The sequence below is a fragment of the Aythya ferina genome (assembly GCF_964211825.1).
Source record: "Aythya ferina genome assembly, chromosome: 8".
NCBI classification, from domain to species: domain Eukaryota; kingdom Metazoa; phylum Chordata; class Aves; order Anseriformes; family Anatidae; genus Aythya; species Aythya ferina.
The window spans coordinates 30,570,886-30,593,946 of NC_140304.1; the positions used below are offsets into that span (position 1 = coordinate 30,570,886).

At 42.6% G+C, this 23,061-nt stretch overlaps 2 protein-coding genes and 1 long non-coding RNA gene across 9 annotated transcripts in view; 2 read left to right on the top strand and 1 right to left on the bottom strand.

Moving 5' to 3' along the window:
* Positions 1–850: 850 nt before the first annotated feature.
* TM2D1 (TM2 domain containing 1) lies at positions 851–20,222 on the bottom strand. Of its 2 annotated transcripts, XM_084528542.1 has the most exons (7): positions 19,770–20,222; positions 19,029–19,098; positions 16,958–17,066; positions 13,078–13,169; positions 9,573–9,646; positions 8,230–8,348; positions 851–2,103 (listed from the first exon to the last, which is right to left on the bottom strand). In XM_084528542.1, exons 1-6 carry the CDS (start codon positions 19,956–19,958, stop codon positions 8,238–8,240), a joined length of 645 nt encoding a protein of 214 aa, XP_084384668.1. In that variant the 5' UTR covers positions 19,959–20,222; the 3' UTR covers positions 851–2,103; positions 8,230–8,237. The 2 variants fall into 2 exon arrangements, with proteins under 2 accessions (XP_084384668.1, XP_084384667.1); XM_084528541.1 differs by lacking the exon at positions 851–2,103 and having other exon boundaries at positions 6,547–8,348; positions 19,770–20,221.
* A 162-nt stretch (positions 20,223–20,384) lies between these two features.
* LOC311440974 lies at positions 20,385–21,884 on the top strand. The gene is made up of 2 exons (XR_014695696.1): positions 20,385–20,596; positions 20,884–21,884. It is a non-coding gene; the product is annotated as an uncharacterized lncRNA (long non-coding RNA).
* Positions 21,885–22,788: 904 nt separating this feature from the next.
* PATJ (PATJ crumbs cell polarity complex component) overlaps positions 22,789–23,061 on the top strand; it is a 145,582-nt gene continuing 145,309 nt past the window's right edge. For 5 of the 6 annotated variants that reach the window (XM_084528543.1, XM_084528549.1, XM_084528546.1 and 2 more), the window contains exon 1: positions 22,797–22,907. The gene's annotated coding sequence lies outside the window, so the exon portion shown is untranslated. Of the gene's footprint in view, positions 22,908–23,061 lie in introns of all 6 variants that reach the window. The other variant, XM_084528545.1, reaches the window with a different exon arrangement.

The window sequence follows — 23,061 nt, forward strand, 5'->3', positions numbered from 1 at the left end:
AGGAAGGTGTATTTTTTCTCTTAGGCGAACGTAGATATTTGTTGTGAAAAATTCCGTGTTCCCCGGTTTGCCGTTGCTGTTCTTTGTCATTTGATCAAGTGGTGACTGTAGCTGTTGCACTTTAAAATTAAATGCTATTATTTATGGTAGAACTTGTGCTAGTTAAAAATGCAGACCTCAGCACTATGTACGTTTGTAAGCAGAAGGTTAAGCAGGACATTTTAAATGGTAAAGCAAAGGGCTTAATCAAGGCTGAAGAGCAAAATGCAGTGGGATAACAGATACAGTAAACAGGCATTAATCACCATACAGGCTTAATCCAGGTATTAGGCAGTCTTGGGGCTAATATGAAGACTCACTTGCATAAGGGCTCATTCTATCAACTCTTAAAAATGTGAATAACTTTATTCTTGGGAGAAATTTCATCCAAGTTAAAGGCACTTGCAAGACCAGGCCCATAGTGTGCCTTTGTAAAACGGTCATCACACAATTATTTTGCCTGCAGGGGATTTCTGAATTAGAAGACACGTGTAGGGGTGTGGCTCAAGAAAGGAAAAAATTGAACAGCCGGAGCATCGGGAGCCACTTCTCCAGGCTTTTTCCCTTGACACTGTCTGTTACTGTGACATCGAAACCCAAGCTAAGCACTTCTTGCCAAGGATGGACCAAATAACACCATGGAGCCAGTATCATCTCAGGGGAGACCGCTCGCTGTCTTAGTGACAAATTCAGTCACTACAAATCCAGGCTTAGAACATAGTCCTTCCCGAGCCATAATCCAGTGCTTGCAAACTGCGTTTAACCACTGATGAACTAAAACTTCAGTTTCAAGAAGATAACAGCACATCCATAAGTATGAAATTCACTTTTATTAGGTGTTTAGAAAGGTTCAAGTGCTTCCACATTTAACTTAATATCACAAATTCCCCACCTCTGTATGAACATACACACCACATGCACTGACGTCCCGGCACGCAACCCCCATCCTCCAGCCCAAGGTGGGTTTTGGCGTCCTGGTCAAGTTTGGCTCACCTACCCCTACCTCCACCTACCCCTGAAACTGAACCTGTAGGCTCAGGGCAAGCCCAACGTGAGCTAACCTGAGGAAAGGGGAAGGAGATGGAAGTGGGGAACGGGGTAGATGGCCACAGTTTATCTATTCAAGGAACAGCAAGATGAAAAAAAATCCACAAACCTTTAATTGTGAATGTAGAAGAGGGACAGTGATGTAACTGTTCCCAGGGAACACTATTCTTATTTTGTAGAGGGAGGTGAGCCAAGATACTTAAGCTCTAGAGAACCTTTAACACAGGAAGCTATTTATCATAACAAGCTTGGTTGATACTGCTCCCATACTGAACCAATTAGATTAGCCTATTTCGTCATACTTCATAACTTGGGATGATAGGTTTCCAAGCATGGTACAGTGCAGTAATTGAATTTTGATCAAACACACATGGCCCATAACCCAGTATGTGAAACTTTCAGAACAGTTCACAGCTTTTAAATATCCAGTCAACATGTTGCCAAAAGTACAGGATGTACTTGATGCAAGTGGGAGAGGAGGGGGGAGCACGAGTCCACGCCGTAACTTGGTACAGCTGTAAAACAAACATTTTTTTGTTCCGATTCTGTTCCTACTTTAGCAAAGGAGCTGGGAGGAAGACAGTGAATGTCAAGTAAGTCGTTTTTCTCCCCAGCCCCCACGCCCCCCAGGCACACATTTCCCTTTTAACATTCTTAGATTACCACAACCTTTTAAATTCACTATACTGTACTTTCATACTGTATTAGACACACCAGCAATTATGTTTGTTAGCATGACACATCCATTGCTTACACTTAGTTAACAAAATAACTTAAAAGTCGCATGCATCATCCTCTTAATAGGGTTATAATCAATGGGACCATGGAATGAAAGCCCTAAAAATTACCCCCCACCTCTGCATTCCCCAGGCTTCTGCCTCTGCCAACACAATCCATATGTTGGGCAGTCTCTTCGGGCTCAAGGTGAACACCCAGTCAGTGCTTTGCAGTCCGTGCTCTCCTCTTACACGTTCTTGCTGTTTTCCTCACAGTAAATCCGAGGAACTGAGGAAGGTTCTGTGTAAAGGAAACAGAACGCATGAATAATTTCATTCCCACCGCTCTCCTGACTCGGGGGCAAAGCACTCTCTGCAGAACAGGTTCACGACGAGGAGTTTTGTGCTACTTTATTCTGAGCCAGCCAAACCCGAGCTGCTCTCTGGCCCACCCCTGGCAGCCTGGCACGCTGGAGCAGTGGGGCAGGACAACCCCAGCCGCTGCACGGGGCGCTGCCAACTTCCTTCTCGTTTGAATGCTTCGACCCGAAAGGCAGTCGGAGGCTGTGCAGCTCTCCCAGCACCTCGGGCATCTCAGCTCCCCGAAAGGGAAGCACCAGGGCAGCCAGCACCTTGGTTTTAGCTCAGGTGGTGCAAGAGACATAAAAGCTGGCAATTACTGCGACAGCCCTCTCAAGAATTTAGGTTTATCTGAGTGCTTCTGGTCGCACTCCGTGGATCAGCTGCCTCCAAGACGTCTCACACACCTGCTCTGGAGTGCAGCTGTGTAAGAGAAGCAGCCACAGGTTCCAAGGGGAGAAATGGTGCTTTCCAGAGGTAACAAAACATGCATCTCGCTCTGTCCTGCCACTGGTTGGGGACAGGGACATCGCACAGGTACAGCCACCCCTGTCTGAGACAGAGTGCAGGAGGATGCACTGGAACCCTTCTCCCTCCCCGCCCCACGCCTGACTAAGTTATGATGCTGCAGAGAAAATAAAAAAAAAATAAAAAAGAATTCAGTGTTCAACTTATCAAACTTGGTCCAAGTTTCAGCTCAAACCAAGGTTAAATAGGCCTGTTCTAAGCCTCTTAGAGATAGGATTTATATAGTAATTACAGTAATGGAAACTGATCTTTATAATTTTTATACTGCCTAAAATTCTGCTGTGTCATATACATCTGCAGAGCCCGAGAACTGTGCTTCTCGGCGAGAAGCACTGCAGTCTTGAAAGCAGCCATTCAAATGTATAATGGAGAATTATCAGAGCATGAGGACGGCTGAGATATAATGAACCGCAAAGAATCTGCAATCCTGGAAAAGTGAGGAGTGCATAGTTGAGAAAAGCAGCATTTTTAAACAGTTCATTTTGTTTAAAGTTTATGGAACTACATCCTCATCACCCATGTTACAAACAGCATTGAGAATGCTGTTTTTATTTTTTATATTTCTTTTCTTTTCCTTTGCTGCAGTTTTGGGTCTAGAGTGAGAGCACAGTGCAAAATGCACCTTGGCCAGGCACAATCCCCCTGCTCTTTCCAGTTTTCTGTCGTGCAAGATAAAATGCAGGAGTGCTAAGTCTTTGCTGTACGGTAAAGAACAACTTCAGGAGATTTGGAGATCTGATAGGGGGTTTGGCTCCACCTTCAGGAAGCAGAAGGCAAAGAGACAACATAGTTTTAAGTTTCAGGCATACTTTCTGCTGAAACTAAAGCCTACACCCCTCTCTAATAGACATCTATTCCTCCTCAACGCGTTTTTATTTCATACATATAAAAGATTCCCTGACCTGATGCTCTGACATTTCCACAGATCTGATTCTGCTCTGAAGAGCCCGACTCCTCCTAGAGGTTCTCGAGAACTTGTGGAAGGATGCCTGAAAACAGCCGATAGGTGAACAGAGCTGAGGTATGAACAAAGGACAAAGAAAAGCTGCTTTGAGGTGAGAAAAAAAGAAATTGTGTCACACATAGGATGTTGTAGTCCTGCATCAAATATTATCAGTCATTTACACGCTCCGTGCTGAGGTTTCCACGGAGCATGAAGTTTTCTCTGAGAATTCACAGAGATTGGAAAGGTTCTCTGGGTAACACAGACGGACTGAGAGGAAGAAAGCTGGAAGAGTTGATCACATTTCAGTCTAGCAAAACACATAAGCATATGCCTAAAGTTAAGCTTTTTTCTCCCCAGATTCTGGCAGCAATTGCAGAAGATGCAAACAGACTAATCTCTTGTATTTTACCATCAGCAGACTCCGATGCAGCTTGAAATAACAAACACCCAGAACACAGTAGCTGGTTAAAAAGCGTGATTTAAATGAATTGAAATGCCACATTTTTTTAAAAAAGCCCTACAGTGACCATTTATAATGATAAAAATTACGAAGTAGTTAGAGATGAGGCTATACTAAGTTTGAAAGACTATGATGTTATCAGTGAAATAACAAGAAATCACCCAGTTAGTGACGGGCAATGGAAATGTAGGGTTGCTTGCAAAATCTTGCCTTTGGCATTTCCCCAACGGGGTGCGCAAGTACCCAACCCGACCTTATTGCAGCCAACATCTTTTTCTGGAGGAAACAGGTTCCGAAAGTGCAGAGCAAGCAACGGGAATGGCTCTCAAATGGAATAAACACCTAATGAATCTAAAAATAATAATAATAAAAAACAAAAACACTGAGAAGAGATGGGAGAAGACTGAACAGACAGAGCCGTGTAAGCAAACACAACTGAATATACTCCTGAGGAACAAAGGAAACAATTCTTGATGGGGTGACAACAGATGTTCTCCAAAAAAATTCTAACGGAGCATTTCAAACACAAAGACCTTCCTGTGGAGCTGAGAAGTTTTTCTGGCAGCCATGCAGCAATACATCTTCGGAAACATAACAAACCCTACCATTTGAGGTGCTATCAGGTCCTGAAAGCAGCAGTGACATCTTCATGTAGTAAGTGGTGGGTGGTGGTAGAGAGGGAAACAGTTAAGATAGCAAAATACTGTCACGGGAGGTTGCTGTAGCAGAATCTTGATTTAAATGGCTGTAGGAAGAGCTCATCAGAGAACTTGGTCTAGAAAAGCCTTTTGGAAATGCGCTCTGTACCCAAGTGAAAGGTACACGGGCTGACCTAATGGAATAACTACAACGCAGAGTAATTTATGGGTCATGGAGTTTCACCTAAGTGCAACCACTTGTACTGTGTGAGTGTAGTACGCAAAGTGCCCAAGGCCAAACGCTCCTACTAGCTGCTGCCCCACCACACCATGGTTAAGCGTATTGCAGAAAATCCTCCTAAAATGTAGACTGAGAACAAAAAAAAAGGTTTATGGAGCCATTTTTGCAATGCCTGAACTGCACTGGTACTTTGGGAAGATTTGGATTTAATTCCTAGCTTGGATCTGCAGCATCTTTGCTGAGTGGCTTTATATGGGTTTTTTAATGTAAGGCACTTCAAAATTCTTTTTTTAAAACTCTGGCCTTTACTTTTTACACTCTTTTTTTCTTTTTTTAAAGATAGAGAATAATGCTTCTTTGTCTTGTTGGAATGTCGAAAAGATTCCTGAATATCTGCAAGGCAAGCAGATACCATTTTATCCGGGAACAAGGCAGGAGGATGACACAGTACACTGTCTGACTGTTTTCAGTGCTTTGCAACTGTTTTTAAGGAAAAGCTACAACCAAGAGAGATTATTCCAGTGCAGCAGGAGCAATCAGAACCACAGAAACACTGAGATGGACAACTTGATTGACAGGTGAAGGCTAAAGCAGGCAGCAACACAGGAAATCATCATAGGACAGACATTTTGATAAGTATTACTGTAGCCAATTTATTATTAACACAGTGGGACAGCTTTACATCTTGCATCACACTTTTCACAGTCCTTATGGTAAACATGCCATATCTGACAATTACAAGATGAAAACAAAGACCTCACTAACTCTCTGCTGGCCCTGCAGCACTATCTACTCGCTCAGTTAACCCTCTCTAAACTTCAGCGGTGCAACAAAACGAGGGTGTTCAGATACACAACATAATTCATATCAGATCCGATGCAAGTTGCAAAGCTTGTGCCATCTGCGACACTGATTTCTAAGATTTCACATAAAACAGAGATGGTTGTGAAAGAAGTGGAAAGTTGCTAGTACAGGACAGAGCACCAAGTGGAATGCCATCTCTAGGGAATTAAAATAAAGTCTTACCAAGGTGCAAAATACTGTTCTGTCTGGTCACCCTTGGCTCCATTCTCACTGCTATGACCAAACGGGGCAGTCCGGAGCAGAATGGGCACCGGTATCACTAGCAGAGGACTGGGATTTAAGAACCCTACTTTTTGTTTTATTCCCTAATTTGGTTCTAGATACGTGTTCTGTTTCTGCAGAAACACTGTAAATTAAGTTGGAGTAACCACTTCTCTCTCTGCTGTTCGCATTATTTCTGGAATTAACAAACTATCTGATGGACCTCGTAACTAATCATATTTTCATCTGATTCTCACAAAATAGCCCCCACATTCTTTTATGGATAACGAAGCACAAGATGGACTGCTGCAGTCACTAAGTCAAGCCCTCTGCTACTTGTACACATGGAGATGCATTTTAAAATGAAACCTTGTGTGACGAGTTCCCCAAGGGTTGGTTTGTTTTATTTTGCTTTTTTTTAAATTGAATTGCATAGTATCTTCCTATTCTCAGAGCTATATTATCAGCTTCAGGGTTAAAAAAGAAAAAGCAGACAAGTCACAGGATGATCTGTGCCATGGGATTTTATTTGATTCAAACATTTATTTTCCATCCACTTCCTGTCTGTTTTTGCAAGTGCATATTTCAGGAAACAAATCTGACATGCACAAAGAGCATTTCAGTGAAAGACAAAAAGGGAGATGCGACAAGTATCAGGCAAGAGAACAAAGCTAACAGAGTATTCTTGTCTCTTTGAGTCCATGAGTAGAATTCACGTTAGCAAGTGTTCCAAAACTATGTCTGAGTGAAAGAAGGAATGAATGTTAAGCACAAAGTGCTGCAAGTGGTTGATTATCATTATGTGGTATGTCAGGTTACACTGATTTGGAAAAAAAACAGGATTTCTTTACAAAGCTCTCAATGCACCAACTCTTAACGTAAGTTTAAAAGAGATTGAAACCATGAACTACACTTTTAAAAATCAATTTAGCAATCTGATTTTTGCATTCCCTCAAAAATACTTGTTGTGGACACATTAACAACATTTTGAAAGTTCCATCAGAAAACCTGAATAATAGCCCAAATTATTGAAAAAAATCAACACTGAAGTTTATATAACATGGGTTTCTCGTTCACTTACTGCCAGTTTCCACAAGAAGATGAAGGCAATGTTTAAAATTGGTCAAATGGCATCAAGATTCTGTTGACATACTTCCTGTCGCAGTATATACTTTTATTTGAAGGAACATCCATGTAAACCTTAGTTGTCCTAGAGAACTTAGTTTAAATGCTTTAAGAATTTATTCTTTATTAAGAAATTAATTAAGAATAACAAAACTTATTTCACTGGAACACAACCGATTAAAAAAAATATTTTAAGGGCTTTATTAACACAAAGAACTCATTTTTTGACATTCTGTAAACCATATGTACCAATTTCTTTTCAAGAAAAAGAAGGTATGTCTTTCACTGTGGACGGTTGTAAGGGAGGAAACAAACAAACCAAAATAATCACAGCATTTACGTCCTATTCTAAACTCTGTGCAGCCCAACATTCATCCACCTTCCTATTTTGAGATGTGTCACCCATGGTTCTATTTTTTATGCCTACTTATTCGTACTGCCGATCAGCATTGACCAAATTTTCCAGCTTCACCAAAAATTCTCTTTAAGCTTTACAGAAAGAGTTCATTCAATTAATAGGATTTCACAGAATGTGCTGGCACAAGTTTTAGAGCCACTTGGATTTTAACTAGCAGGGTACAGAGAAAAGCAGTTTCCATGGTTTGGGATATTTCGGTTCACTTCCGAACTGCTACTCATAGTTCCGAAAACAACCCCCGAGTGTAATCCTGGCCCATCCACGCTAAAACTTTCATCAGTTTTAATGGAGTAAAGATCAGTATAGTTGTTCTGAACAATCCTTTCCTTGCCTCTCTATAACCCCCTAAATTACACCGACAGAGACACAGAACACCACCAGTGCAAATTGCAAAAGTCTGCACATTTCACAATGGTACAACTTCGCAACCTCGTACACACTCACAGAAACAGAGCAGTCAAAGGAACTTGGCACCTTTGTGGTAAACTCATTCACTTGATGAATTTTCATCTTTCACCATCTTTGTTCAATGGACATTTAATATTCAGTTCTGATGAAGTGCAATTAATAAGTCATCAGCGACTTCAGTGGACGACTGGATCCATCTGTAAAATAAAATGCACTTACACAGACACAAAACACTTACTGCCAGGGTTACGGGTAGCTCTGCATTTTCCTGAATGTTGCATTGGTGATTGTGAGCCGCGTGAGCCTTGCTCCGTAGTAGTCTATAATGTAACTAGAGCCATCAGAAGGTCCAACAATCTACGAGAGAAAAAGAACCAAGACTTTTCAATACAAAGTGAAATATACACTTTGTGCTAATGTCTCAATTACTGCTACTTTTCCCATCATAAAATTAGTCATGCTTAATTAGTCAAACAGAAACTAGATTTATTTTGAAGTTATACTGTAGTTTAACTATTTTAGAGAGCGCTGTCTCAGACTGAACATTTCCCTGGGGCTTCTAATCAACCAAATTACACAGCCAGGCGCTGGTACTAGGTTAAGCTGATGAGGATTTGAGTCACAAAATCAGGCTTACAAACGAGTGGGCTCCAAACCACTTTTCTTGAACAAAGGAAGGTAGGTAGGAGATAATTAGGTTGATGACAAGTACCTTTGAAGTACTGCACAGGTAAGAAAGAGAGATGGAGAGAAGATCATGGCTTTTTTTGTTCTGGGAATGTTAAATTGATATAGAGTCACCAGGGAGATGAATAAGGGGAGATGAACGATACTCTCAGTTGTGTCTGTAAGCGACATGAGGCAAAATCACAACGGTAGTATAGAAGGGAACTTGAGGATACACGTATTTTAAAAATTACATCTTTTTCTATAAACCCATACAAACAATTTCTATATCCTCAATGCATTCTGAGTTCATCATGGGAAACGAATCATTTGTGCTATATGGCTGCACTGTAAAATAAGAGAATTTGGCAATTTCACAATTTGGCAATGTCACAAGAGGTCACCTCAGCCAGTGATTTAACCACCAAGAATCCTACAGTAACAGATCTTGGGTGACACAGGACTTATATTTGAAGAGGCAGGGGAAAAAAAGTGGCAATGTCTTCTCTCCTGCACACTGCCTTGAAACCCCGACGATAGGCTCCATCAGTAACAAAGCCCATGCAAATGCTGAACTTCAGGATTCTGGGAACACCAGACTTTTTCTCATGAAAAGTCTAACACTGTGTCTCACAAAAAGAGCCTGTAGGTTCCGACAAAGTGAATTTACAGTGAAACAGCTTCCAAGCTATTCATTTTAAGTATTGCAAGATAGCTAATTTATCTAATTTTTCATACAAGCAACAAACACATTTTGTATCTATATTCGACAATGTTAATCTATAACCACAGCTAAAATAGATGCCTTGACTTTCAAGAGACAAAAGTTCTTAAGGCTAAAATGCTAACAAAGAATTAGTAACCAAAACTTTAGCAAACGCAGATTTGTATCTTGCTTTGAAAGCACTGACTTACCTGCATTGAAATCAGTATGAAATCAATTAGGCTACCAATTCCACAAAACCCTACTGTGCAGAACTTTAACAAACCTAAAATAAATAAATAAATAAATAAATAAAAATTTAACAGTAGCTTTAAGCCAGCAACTATGAAGCTCACATTGCTGGCTGCAATCACATCCCAACCCTCCGCTATATGTACAAGTCTAGAAACAGAACTGAAGTTATAGATCATTAATTGTCAGGGAATAATAAAGATATATATATGTATATATTCATATTTCTGCATCCTGAATACACTTGAAATATTTTAAACTAACAACTTTTACTAGAACAAAGAAATACTCTTAAACAAGACAAAAGTTGATAAGCAAGTTACTGGAAAATTTCCCTTCTTTGATCAAACAGAGAAAAAAAAATCTAAACTTGAGCTGCAAAATTTACTTATGAATAGAGGGAGACTTTCTATCACCTCTTGAGTTGCTGCACACAGTGATTTGATTTCAGAACACGCTACTTTGGCAAACCATTTTAGTATCACTTTTATATTTTTGCTGAAAGAGGAATTTTATTTGAATATATTTATACACATATATATAGAAACACTTCTTTTTAAGCAGTATTCAAAAAAAGTTGTTTTTTGTGCAAATAAATGAAAGAGTCATAGAAAACATGGGAATAGCGACTAACAGATAAATGTTTCATGGGACGTTGCAATGAAAGGCAGACTACTTTTGGTGTTTTCAGAAGACTGATTTAACTTTTTTATTTAATACCAGTAGTTTCTTGTACAACCAGTGTAATACAATGAGTACTGTATATACTACAAGATAACACTTAGCTGAGCTAGGCAAACATTGACGTTACTTAAAGATTAAAAGGCATTTGTCTCTTTGCCTAGGAACAGCCAGTATGAAGAGGAATGCCTATCTGTTGCACTTAAGTCAGTTCCAGGCTATGCTGTTCAGGGGAAACACAGTTCCCTGCTAAAAAGCGGATCCTTACTGTGCTTATAGGGCCCAGCACACTTTGAGGCAAGAAACAAGCACGTTGGTAACATCGGCCAGTGCAGCCTCGCATGGCACCTCTTCCCCAAGGGAGCTGGCACAGCAACAAGTTGTGTTGTGCTGCACAGTGCCTGACAATGAGAAAGCACAGCAGTTTTCCAAAGGATGAGCCTGCTCTCGCTCAAATACCTGAAGGTCTCCTGACCTCTGTCTCTTCCTTTCAGCTCCCCCTCTCTCCGAAGTAGCAATCTGTCCAACACACAACCTCCGCTCCCCAGTGCCCCATTTGTGTGGCTGCACAGGGAGAAGTGTGGCAGGATAGCTGCTTGCACACTGTGGGAAGAGCATCCCACTGTCTGCAGATAGCTCCCATGGTTGACAAGATGAAGCTGGCTGATTTATAAACTCTACAGAGGCCGTTTATCATCATTCCATGGACCGACAGTACAGTCAGAACAGTGAACATGTATCTAATGACCAAGAGGATGAAGGAGTGATAGCAGGATGGTCTTTCAGCTGATTAAAAGAAAAGCCTATGCGCATATTACAGCTGAAGTTGTGTCACTTAAATGTGTAAAACCTCAGCGTATCAATGTTTAAAATACCTCATTCCCAGGGGCTGACGTGTGAGACTTGCAGCAGCCAGACATGGTTTGCCCGGCTATCAGTGCTGGCGTAGCGTAACAAAACAGAAGGGAAACAGCCAGCTAAATAAATACTGGCCTTAGGAAACTGCAGTTAAAACAATTAAATAATATCAAATCTTTGGTGAACGCATTTAGTTTGTTATTATCTCTGAATCAAGTGCGGTCAGCATTTAAAACACTTATTTGTGATGCTCATTCTGCCACCTCCTCTCAGGCTTCAGTCCTGGACCTCACCCTCAGCTGGCACTGCTGGTCCCAGCTGCTCCAGTTTACTTGAGGAACTGGCTGCATCCCATGGAGCCGTCCTGCAGTACGTTACTGGATGCAGAACTATTTCTGAACTTGGCATACGTTTCTGGAGTGCAGGGTAAAGTTGATTTTTTTTTCTTCCTCCTCACTTTCCTCCCCAACAAGCAGATCACACTGAGAAAATAAACTGCTCTAAAGCACAGAGGGAAAAAGCAGTGCTCTTAGGCAGTAATAACTTCTGGTTTAGTTCACAGTGTGTGGGAGAGGAAGAGGTTGCTTTCCTGGCTTCTTCACACTCAATAGCATGTTTGCATTTGTGCTCTCTTTAACCAAAAGAGAAGGAAAAAAAGCTAAGGAGCATTTACCATCTTCATAATTCTTGCACAAAATATTTCAATGTTATTCCCTTTCTTTGTCATTTTTGCCAAAGCATGGATGACCTCCAGAAATATTTACTACAGTCAAGGAATCCAATCTACTGATTTTATTTCTCTTTTCTATTCTTACCTATTTGCTTTTTCCTTCTTTGGCTTTCAAAAGCTTGAGAACCTGTCTTTAGAGGAGTTTAATTTTACATCCGTTAACTCTGGTTACCGTGTATTCCAGTGGGGTTAGCAAACACCAGCCATACAGAACTTCTACGTAAGAACAGAGTATTTATAAATCTACAGTTCTGCAGTATATTACAAAATAACTACTGCAAATTACTATTCCAAATCCAGTGATATAACAAAAGGTGCACCTGAGTGACTGATTCCAAAAATATACTTCTTTGTGAAAGAGATGGACAAAATAAGCGCTAATTATAGAATTTCAAGGAAAAAAGACACAGGTGTTAACAAAAGATTAACTGGAAAGACAGATAATGTTAAAAAACATGAGGGTTTCTACTGGATGGGCAGAAACTGAAAACTCCCAGCTGAAGGGACAGCAACATGTATAGCTTTTTCCAATTCACTGCTCCACACTATCTAGACTTTAAATTTACTCCATTTGTCAGGCTCAGAAACAAAGAAACCAAGACAGTAAAAGTAGTTCTAACATACTAAGGTATTTGCATTACTTAAAAGCCATTGGCACCATCACCCTGGGAACCAGGTCCTAAAAGCAGTAAGTAGAGGTAGATCTCATTAAAGGTCCCAGCTTCTGCAGAACTATTATTAATACTATGAGCTATCTTGAAGGCATGCGTTTGCCAGAATAAATTCCATATCCCAAAACACTAGCTTTACTGTAAAGTTTGCCCTCAATTTTCCTGTTAAAATCAAGCATCATCAAGCAGCTGATACATCAGTCAAAACCACTCCTGTTGCAGTGGCTCACAGAGAATGCAGTGCTAAACATCAGCGTCAAGCCAACGTAAAGCAAAATGAATGACAATAATCATGTTTGCTTGTGAGGCAACCGTATATCCATTTGTCACCACTCACTCCAACAGCATAGGAAGCAGAGGTTCATAATCCAGGACTTCATCTTATTTGCAATGAAGTAAGGATTCCAGTTGCAAATATAAAAACTACGACAGTCAGCACTTTTTATTCAAAATGCAAGTCCACACAAATAACTCAGTCGTTACAATATGCTTTAACTCAAAGAAAAAAACTAGAAATAAACTTACCTAAGGCAGGATAGCCTAGATAAAATCTATCTGCTCCCAACCATCCCAGAAATAAGGACAGAGCCACTGCCACTTTGTAGGAGTATCCATTTCTGCCAAAAGAAACAAGGAATGTAGACAACGACTGCAAGACAGATTCACTCATAGTTCTGAGAATTAAAGCAGTGACTCATGTGCCTGCTGCTTCAGTTAAAAAAATAAAAAATAAATCAGATTTGTTATTTATCTTTAATTAACAGAGACAGGATTGATAATGTTACGCTTTCAAACTTGCTAGGCATCCCCCATAAAGCAACCTCAGCTGTCACAACTCAAGCACACTCTTGCAGAATACCAATTCTTACGACTCTTATTCTGAAATTAAATCATCATTTCTTGTCAAGAAAGACATAATTCAGTTGCTGATCCATTCCCAGTTTTACAGAGCACTTCCCAATAGTTCAGCCCTATTGAGACAGCCCTGGAAAGCTCTGAGATGTCTCTGAGATGTGTGCATACTGTCTGTAGGCATTAGTCTCACACCCAGCCAAATAGAGAGGAACAGGGTAGACAGGTGAGATGTCAGCAGAGACAGTAATTGCGATGAGATTTGAAGGAGAAATGAACCATGGCCACCGGCTGAAGAAGCCAGAAGGATTCGACAAAGAGGGTAAGACATGGACCTATCCCTGTGCTACGCACCGAGGGCAGTAAATGGCACGCACTCATGAATGGAAAGAACAGAGAACTGCACAAAGATGCAAAGTAGTAGGCAGACACCTTGAAGTTAAAAGCCCTGTGGTTAGCCATACACAGCACACCGACACAACAGGCTGCCTGAGATTTGTACCGACTGGCACCATTCTTGCCACCAGCTGGGGCGATGTGGCCACCTAACCATCAGTAATCTTCACTCACTGCCCATGGGGGCTTTGCACTAATAGCAAGCTAGGAACATCGAGCTACCAATTGCAAAGCCATCCTTTGCTGCACCGGTGAAAAGCTAGCTTGTGAAAAGAACAGAAACCCAAATCTAATTAGAACTTAAAAAAAAATAATCAATAATTTACTGTTCTGATATGTGCACTAATATGTGCCAGCAATTACTTAATAAGCCCAAATTAAACTCTCGGTTGACAGTTGAATAAAACATGGTTTCACAAAAGACAGTAGCTGAGAACGCTCCAAGCACCTTTATTAAACACTTTCAGTGCCAAATAAAGATCTACATTTTTGCTTATTATCTAGATTTACTGACTTTAAAACTTAATGGCAACATTAAGTGATTAAACCGTGACTCTTACCTCAATATTTGTTACTTAGTGCTTATTAGCAACACAGAACATACCAGGCATTTCTGGAACCTGATGTAATGTAAATTATCAGCTTTAGAATTGCCATGTTTCCACTGTAAAGAACACTAATTGTTTTATGTAAAAGTTGAGGTAAACTGTTGGGAAATGTTTATCAACTAAAAAGTGTCAACAAACCTTTCAAGGACACTAAAGCCTAGAAACAGCTTTTGCATAGAAGGTGGGAACTCAATCTGAGATGCTTCTGACCGAAAACAGTCAGAAAGTAAACTTAGCACTTGCGTCTGCATTGAGATGCTGTTAGAGGGAGCGCAGTCTGCAACTTCAACACCACCAACCTGAGGGGCAGAAGAGATCTAGTGTGAAGTGGAAGCACGTTAACACTCTAACAAGGCTGCCTCCACTCTCGTCCTTCGTCTTACTCATTCTTTCAGATAAAAATACGTGCTGAAGAATTAACCAGCAAGCAGGAAAATAACACTTCCCGCTAATCTAAAGGAATTTCTACAACTGGGTAAAAGATGCCATTTCTTTTCAGTTGCTCTTTGATTTTTCTCATGCTTCATCCAGTCTTTCCTCGTACATTTCTCGCATAAACGCCTTTTCCTCCTGCTGGCCACGCCCGTTGATATAACACATAGTACTGCTGCACGTGCCAGTGGCCTCTGTGCTCTCTCGGGGTCTCAGCACTGCTCAAAGACCTGTCCACGTGGAACTTCAGGGCTTCTGCAGACTGCCATTTGATGGACTCCTTGCTTGGAAGGATAATGCTGGCACAGGGGACATTTCAAGCCTGCAGAATCAGGGCCATATATTTGCATATTAAGCAAAATACATGGCAGTGGCAATGTGGGGAATTCTAGAACCTGGCAAAAATCTACCTCCAAAACACTGAATTGAACTTGAACACATCCTCGTACACAAACAGGATCCTAGAGCTGCAACCTAGACTGCTGCTAAATTAGGGTGTTGGCTGAGGACAACATGCTGATTTGCTCCTTCCAAAAGCTAGGGATAGAAATTAACCTGCTGTCCCTACACAGGGGCAATCCCACTGTGGGAAGATGCCTACTTAAACCAATTTTCTGGTTAAATGATGTGCAGTCATTTTTGCCGATATTATGCAGGTATTTTTCACCAAAACTCTGGTAAGATGTTGGAAAATCTCCAAAATCTCTCAACAACATGCTTGCATAAATCCTCCTAAATTCTCAGTTGAACTTTACTAGAGGTTTCAGCATACCCACAACAGGTCCTCTTACCCCTGTGCCACACAAGCAGTCGTGGGACTGGAAAAGCCACGGCAAGTTATTTTGGTAGCTTAACCACTGGTAATTTCATCACAAATAATAGCCACCATGAAGTAACAGATAACATAAGAATAATATTTTTCTGCCTACATAGATCTGTGTTGTTTTTTTTAATTCATAAAGAAAATACAAATTTTACAATGTTTCTAAAAAGTACATTAAACCAAAAATATATACAAAAAAAATCTGAACACAAGAATAACTCCCTATTTTAAAGAGGAGGCAATTTTATTGAACTAGTGTAGCTCATCTTTTTCTCAGCCCCCATCACAGATGGGACTGGAACACAATTGTTTCTGGACAAAAATGTGACTGAAGTCTCGTTTGCTAGCATTTAAATTTGATTAGATGTAATAATATGTTTTCTTCAATTTGCTGAGCTTTGACTGTAGAGAAGACAAAATACAAAGAAAATATTTATGAAACTAAGTGGCAGAGCTGCACTTCTGAGCAAGGCAAATTATTGAGCAGTAAGCACCGCATCACTAGGGTGATAAGGAATACTCAGCAAACATTGCAACTGGAGCTGTAATTTCCAAAGATTCCACAGTTGGACAAAAGGAGAAAGCTCCTCCATGACTCCCACAATAAGCAGAGACAAATGGTGCTGACAGGTGTTCATTGATCATGAGCACTGACCAGTTGGAACATTTATTGGTGTCCAGAGCTTTCCATCGCTCACAACACGCTTCAGAAAAAACAGGTCCATCATTTTCAAGTTACAGAAAGCGTCTCTTAAAAGACATGCAGGACTTGATTAAAAACAACGTTTATTTAAATATAGACAACAATTCCTGTAAAAGAGATTTTCAGGGTACTGAAGAGAGACTCATGCTCCCCGCAATATTTATGCATCTCCCATCCCTGTGCTGGCATGAGCACATGAAGGGACTGTACAGTGACTCAACTGATCCAAGCTAGTTCAAACCCACATCAGTTCTCTGACTGAGTGTGCAGGAGGGGATGTCAGGAAAAGGGATGGAGATGAGTCCCTGTGCTGATTTTAAGCCATGTGTGAAGTGTGGCCTTAGAATTTGGGGCAAATCTTTGCTGGGGTACACACTAAGGTAAAGTGAAGACAGAAACGTAACTAAACAAACAGCAAAGTTTCCAGAACAGAGACAAACTTACTTATAAACATGCACACTGTATCTTTATACTGTTTATAATATTTATTTGAGGATGAAGTAACACACGTAGGGAATTCCATCTTCCTCCTCCTTTGTTTTCGATGTGAAAACAAAGATAAATTAATACAAAAAATAATGGTGTACTTACACATTGCGGCATGCAATAGGCTTGTAAAATCCAACTTCATGTCCAGTAAAGACTTTTTCCACACCAAGGTGATCTTTACAGGTAATATTTGGTGCTGGCAGACACTGAACTGAGGACAAAAAAATTATTTGCAATTAAGCAGAAACTGACGGGATATTGTAGCATTTTCCTGACAACACATAAGCAAAACAAACAAGTTACACTGTGCAACACTCTAGAGGCACAGCACAGTACACACAGCCTCCTGCTCAGAGCAGGAGGCTGGACAACAGGACTGCCTGAGGTCTCCTTCAACCCAAACAGTTCCCTTATTCTAAGCTAAGGCTTGGCTCATAAAAGAACCAAAGTGGAAATCACAGCAGAAAATGACATCTACTAAAATTCTGTGATGTATTACCAGAGTATTAGTCACTCTCCACTGTTTTAGTGAGTTATTTTAAATGGGAGAATTCCAGTCCTTTACACACTTCGTAGTAGCTTTCAGTACTTGTGAGACCTGTTGATTAGTTCTAACTGAACTGCTGGATGGGTTCAACATTTCTTTCCTGATTTTCCAGTAACACCCAGAAGAAAGATGAGGATTTGGATTTATTTTTTAATATCTATCCATGTTGCATAGGACCATCCCAAAAATTAAGTTAAAGATTAAGTTCAGATGGTCAGTATCTGTAACAGGGAAAAAAAAAAAAAAAGCTGTGTCTGGACTTAATTGCCATAAAGTCGTACATGGATGTTACTGATCAATGTGCCTGGTCTAACACAGCTACAGAAAGCAACATTCTTTCTTTTACAAAATTTAAGCAAAGAAAGCAGGGCTTTCTATTTAGAAGAAGCCACAGCAGTTAAAATATTGACACAGGGAAGGATGCTGTTTTCTTGTCAAACACATGCCAGTACGGCTCCAAACCTGCTACTCCATGAGACGACTTGGATGCTTTGAATTAAACCCCTGCCTGTTTGGATGATGAAATCCAGAAAGATGTTTAGCGACTGTAGTGCTTCAAGCATGAGCTTTAAGACCAACGTTTTATTATTTAGATAATGCTGATGGAGGAAATGACTCAGATACTGTGAGGACCATCTAAAGTCTGCTGCATGTGTAAAAATTATATAGATATAGAAATGAACACATTAATAAATTCAGCAACCTCCCCCACTCTGAAGCAAACGTATAGTGTATCGAATACAATCACGTGGTTAGACACAACTACCAATGTGAGTTGTGATCAAACTACAGGATATTCTTTGGCTCACTGACTGCCTGTTTACAATCAGGGACACAATGTCAAAGATGATGTAAAGGACTGAACAACTTCCAGGAGGATGTATTTTGGGAAGTACTTTCAGCCAGTCTCTGAAAAGTACTTGGAAAACCTCCACTATCCCTAAGCATCCCAATAAAGAAAATTATTTAGTGTTTATACACAGTAAAATCTGAAAGATAACAAGCATGCACATGCATTTTAAACATGAGTGTACATAAAGCAAGTTAGCTAACAAAGAGACCATTTACTTCAATGCCTGCAAACACCAGAAAAGCTAAACATGTGTAATAAACCAAGCGACCAATTTAACTGTGTTTCTGTCATCCTCCAAAGAAAATCTGAATTTAATGTCAAAATAAGCGTAACTGCTTTCAAAAGAGACCCTCATGGCACCAAAAAACTCTTGATGACGGAAGGCACCATCCTTCCTTAAAAGAATTATACAGATTTTGAAGGTTTTGAGGTTGCTCTGCCATATGTCAGTTCTTCTAAGTATATGCAAAACTGAGTAGGACAGGAATGGTTTGCTCTAATCACAGTAGAGAAGGACAGGGCCTAGAAGATATGACATACTTTGAAGAGGCTTACCAGAAACCTCACTTAAAAACATACCAACGAGAGACAACGTATTTATTCATTTTCAGTGAAGCATCCCATGTACACAAATGTTCCAGGCTTTCACACTAATGACATTACTGATCCCATGTTTTAAAAGCTCATCTAGCAGATACATAAATGCATGAATTAAATGCTTCCCTGGAAAATGTAATTACTGTCAATATATGTTAGAAATTAGAAATCCTTACCATATGCAGTGTGATTTGTACAATTCATTGGTTCTTGTGTGCTATTGTCTATTTTAGGCTCATCACACATATATGTTCAGGTAATTGAGGAAAACATTTCTCATATCAAACACTACAACAGGTTTAACATTAATTTATTCCACCCTCTTTAACCTCTGAGGATTAAAGATGTACCTTGATGTCAGTTTTCCTCCCTCCCCATCCCCCCAAATAGGAACAGCACATTACCATACAGCAAATCTGCTAATCCAATTTAATACATCAATATATTGCATAAGCTCCACGCTTAATTAGTGCTGCAGTCAGCACTACCTCAGGGAACTACAATATTTATCAGTCACAGTCTCTGTATTTGAAGGCGACAAGGTAAAAAACCCCAGCCTATGCCTCCTTCCGTATTTTGATACCGGAGTACCTTTAAACCGAGGCATTTGGTTGAGAAGATTAAAGCTACAATAACAAATTTCAAAGAACGCCTCAAAACGAACATCCGAAACGCCGGGAATTTGGACTAAAGAAAACGCGAGCAGGAACAAATTTTCAGAGGGCTGAACTCCCACGGCCAAGTAAGGCAGGAGGTGAAATTAACTTTTTTTTTTTTTTTTTTTCCAAGCTACCCCCAAACAAACCCGTGCCACCACACACACACCCCCTCCCACCGCTGCCCCCCGGTGCCTCACAGCCGCCGGCCCCATCCCCTCAGCCCCCGACCCCCGTCCCCCCGCCGCGGCCGCGCTCAGGATATTGCCCCAGCCGCAGCTCGTCGCACTTGGGCGGCGGCTCCGAGCTCGCCGCTGCCCTCACGGCTGCGAACCAGAGGAGGAGGAGGAGAAAAACGAGGAGGAAAGGGAACGGGGCCTCGGCCGCCCCTCGCCACCTCAGCACCGACCCCGCCGCTCCCGCCGGCCGCCGCCCCGGCCGGGCGGCCATCTTGGGAGCCGCGGCCGCCGTCAGTGACGCCGCGGGGGGGGGGGGAGGAGGAGGAGAAGGAGGAGGAGGAGCGGCCCCACCGCCCTGCCTCCGGGGGAGCCGGCTGCGCGGGCGGCCCTCTGGGTGCCGCTTTTATTTATTTATTTATCTATTTTTGGCTCTTTCAGGGGTTGGCCTCGGCAAATATGGCTCCTGAGGCGGCTCGGGGAGGCGGTGAGGGCACAGCGTGCCCTTACCCAAGATGGCGCCCGTGCAGCCCCCGCCGGGCTCTGTACCCTGGACAAAGATGGCCACCCGAGGGATGGCGCGCCTCTGCCCTTACCCAAGATGTCGGCCCCGCCTCAGCGGGGCGGCGCGGGGCGATGGGGGGCGGTGAAGGGGCTGTGAGGGGTCCTAGGGCTGCTCTCGGGGGGCGTCCCCTGCTCCAGGAACCGCCTGGAAGTGGCTGGTGAGGACTGGGTTAGGAGGGGTGAGAGCAGCGTGGGCAGGCGGCTGAGGGACAAGTACGGGGCTGAGGGGCGATCACCGGCATGGCAGGCCTAACGTCCCGCCTGGTGCCCGTGAACGCTGTCCTGGCACTGCCCTGGGAGCTGTGGGCGCTTTCGAGAGAGTTTCAGAGAAAATTCCTCAGATCTGAGGTAAAGTGGGTGGCCCGTGCCCGCCCGGCTCTGCCAGGCCCGGCTAGGAGAGCCCTCGAGCCGTCTTGCGTTTTCATGTAAAATTGTGATTGTGTACTGTTAAAGTACCTTCTCTTTATTCGTTTTTCTTTTTCTCTACTTTTTTTTTTTTTTTGAAATGTGTGCTAAATACCCGCAGAAGACAAGCTTTATCTTCATCACTGTTTGCTCCTCGTAAGGTATTTTGTGGTGATAACCAACCTTTGTTTGTTTCTCACTTTTTAAAAAGTTATTCCATATTTTTCTAGTGCTTGTTTCTGAAAGCATCAGTTTTCAGCTGTGAGCTGCTGGGGATCGCGGACTGTTTGAGATGAAGAGACCGTTCAGTGGTGAACGTACTTGAAAGGCAGCACTACTGTCAGAAGTTTCCATCCAATGTAGAAGCATTTCCTGAAAAACAAATGGGGACCTAGAAGCTTTAAAAGCTTGGAAACAACTCCCAGGTGGTATTTAAGAGAATGTCATTAACCAGCCCTTCTTAAAGTCTTCTGGTTTCTCCAGTGATTGTTTTTGTGGATGAATGGTGAATTAGGGATGAGTCTGTCAGTACCAATGAAAGGTCTGTTATGGCCCCAGGTGCTCAGAGAATCAGTAAAAACGTTGATTTAAAATATATGGATGTCTGACAAAGATCTCAGCAATATTTCACATCACTGGCTGTCTAACGGCTTTTGGGAGATTTGTGTAAACTAAATTGGCAGTCTCAAATTCAGCAGATAAAGTATGCAAATGAAAATTGACATTCCTTTCAGCAATTGGAAAAGAAAGGCCAGGGACAGAGTGCACTCTGTAATGAACCCAGCCCTCCGAGATCGAGACTGAGGTGCACTGATGAGAAAAGTGCTTAGCTCTTTTGTCTACATTGTATCTCTTGGATGGATAAATACCCCACTTGCTGTTCATCACTGTCAAAAACATTGTCACTTCTCGCAAGCACTACATTAATTAAAATTGAGAGTTAGGACTGGGAAGTCAGGCATTTGGAATCTTTTTTTTTTAGGATGAAGTGATATGTCCTTAGCATGTTATATGCTTTAGTGCAACTGCTCTTGTTTTGTTTGTTTGTTTTTAAGGGGGGGCATTAGGAAGAAGGGAAGTTGTTTCCTAGTTAGGAGGTGAAAATTCATTTCTGTACCTTTTGTAGTGCCTATGCTATGCAACCAGCAGGGTTATGTGAGATTTGTTCCACGTGAGCTACTGGAATTGGGTAGCAAAATAAAAAGTATTTTTGGAGGAGGCTCATTTGATATTTTTGGTGTTTATATGTGTGTATATAAAACATAAACATTACATAAAATAGCTGAAAACAGACTTAACGTACACTAGTCAAAGGTGGAGAGCAGCCACAGTCCGCTTTAACTTCTATGAGTGGTGCATGTTCAGGATTTTGAGGCCGGCGGTGCAAAAACCTCATTTGCTTTTATCGCCTTCCATCTCACTGCCTCTGCAGGGACTCAAGCCGCTGCTGCCACACACAAAGCCATCGCCACCACCCCTCCGTAGCCACAGGTAGCGCGGTGTGGCTCGGAGCGCTGTTGGCGCAGTGCTGGTTGTGGCCAGTGTGGTGATAGGCGGGTGAGTTTCGCTGCTTTGGGGCTCCCCAGGGGAAGTGTCACAACTGCTAAACCCCATCCAGGTCCCAGTCCTCCCGAGGCTTTTGCCATCTCCCTCAGTGGAAGCGGCAGCGCCCGTACTGCTGAGGCCGAGCAGAACTTGCTTCGTCTGCAGGAGATAAGGGCTGAGAACAACTCTGGTGCGCAGCAGGCTGCCTGGATTCACGACTGGGTGCTGACTTGCTGCAAATAAGTACAAATAAAGTGTTTTATACAACTTTTACGCCTCCATTTTACTGTTGCTGGGGATTTTGGTGGCTGTGCTGACAGCCATGCCACGCAGGCTGTGCTACCACCGGCGGCCTTTCCCCTCACGCCCCGACCCTGCGCTCCGCGTCCCCGCTCCCAGCCTGCGAAATCAGCCCCTCAGCACCACGTCCCCAGGCTGGGAGCAGACCCCCGGCTTCACCCCAAAGAGCTGAGGGGACGACAACGAAGCTTCCCCCCCCCTCCCCACCCTTCTCCTCCCTCCTCCGGCCGCCGGCTCCGGGCCGCCCCCGGCGCGTCCCGTCCGTCCCCCGGGAGGCCGGCTCTCCCTCCGCGCCGCCCCGGCTTCCTTCGCCGCAGGTGAGCCGCCTTCGTGTCCCCCCCCTCCCTTTCGCTTCCCTTTTCCGCCCAGGTGAGAGCCGGCGGCAGCCATCATCGCTCCGGCCTCTCAGGTACCGGCGCCGAGAGGCTGCGGGGGGCTGAGGGGAAGCCCCGAGGGTTGGGAGGGGAAAAGGGGGAGCCCCCCTGTGAGAGGGGGCAGCCGGCTTGGGGGGCACCGCAGCCGCCCTGTGAGGGTGGGGAGCGCCTGGAGCCCGCTCTGGGTGC

What these genes read in the sequence shown, in the direction of transcription:
- TM2D1 (XM_084528542.1), bottom strand. Translation starts at nt 19,958, where the DNA reads ATGGCCGCCCGGCCGGGGCGGCGGCCGGCGGGAGCGGCGGGGTCGGTG. An exon ending in AGCTGCGGCTGGGGCAATAT is followed by an intron (nt 19,099 to 19,769) that starts CCTGAGCGCGGC and finishes ACCTGAACATAT; the next exon opens with ATGTGTGATGAGCCTAAAAT. An exon ending in TCATACTGATTTCAATGCAG is followed by an intron (nt 8,349 to 9,572) that starts GTAAGTCAGTGC and finishes TTTCTCTCGTAG; the next exon opens with ATTGTTGGACCTTCTGATGG.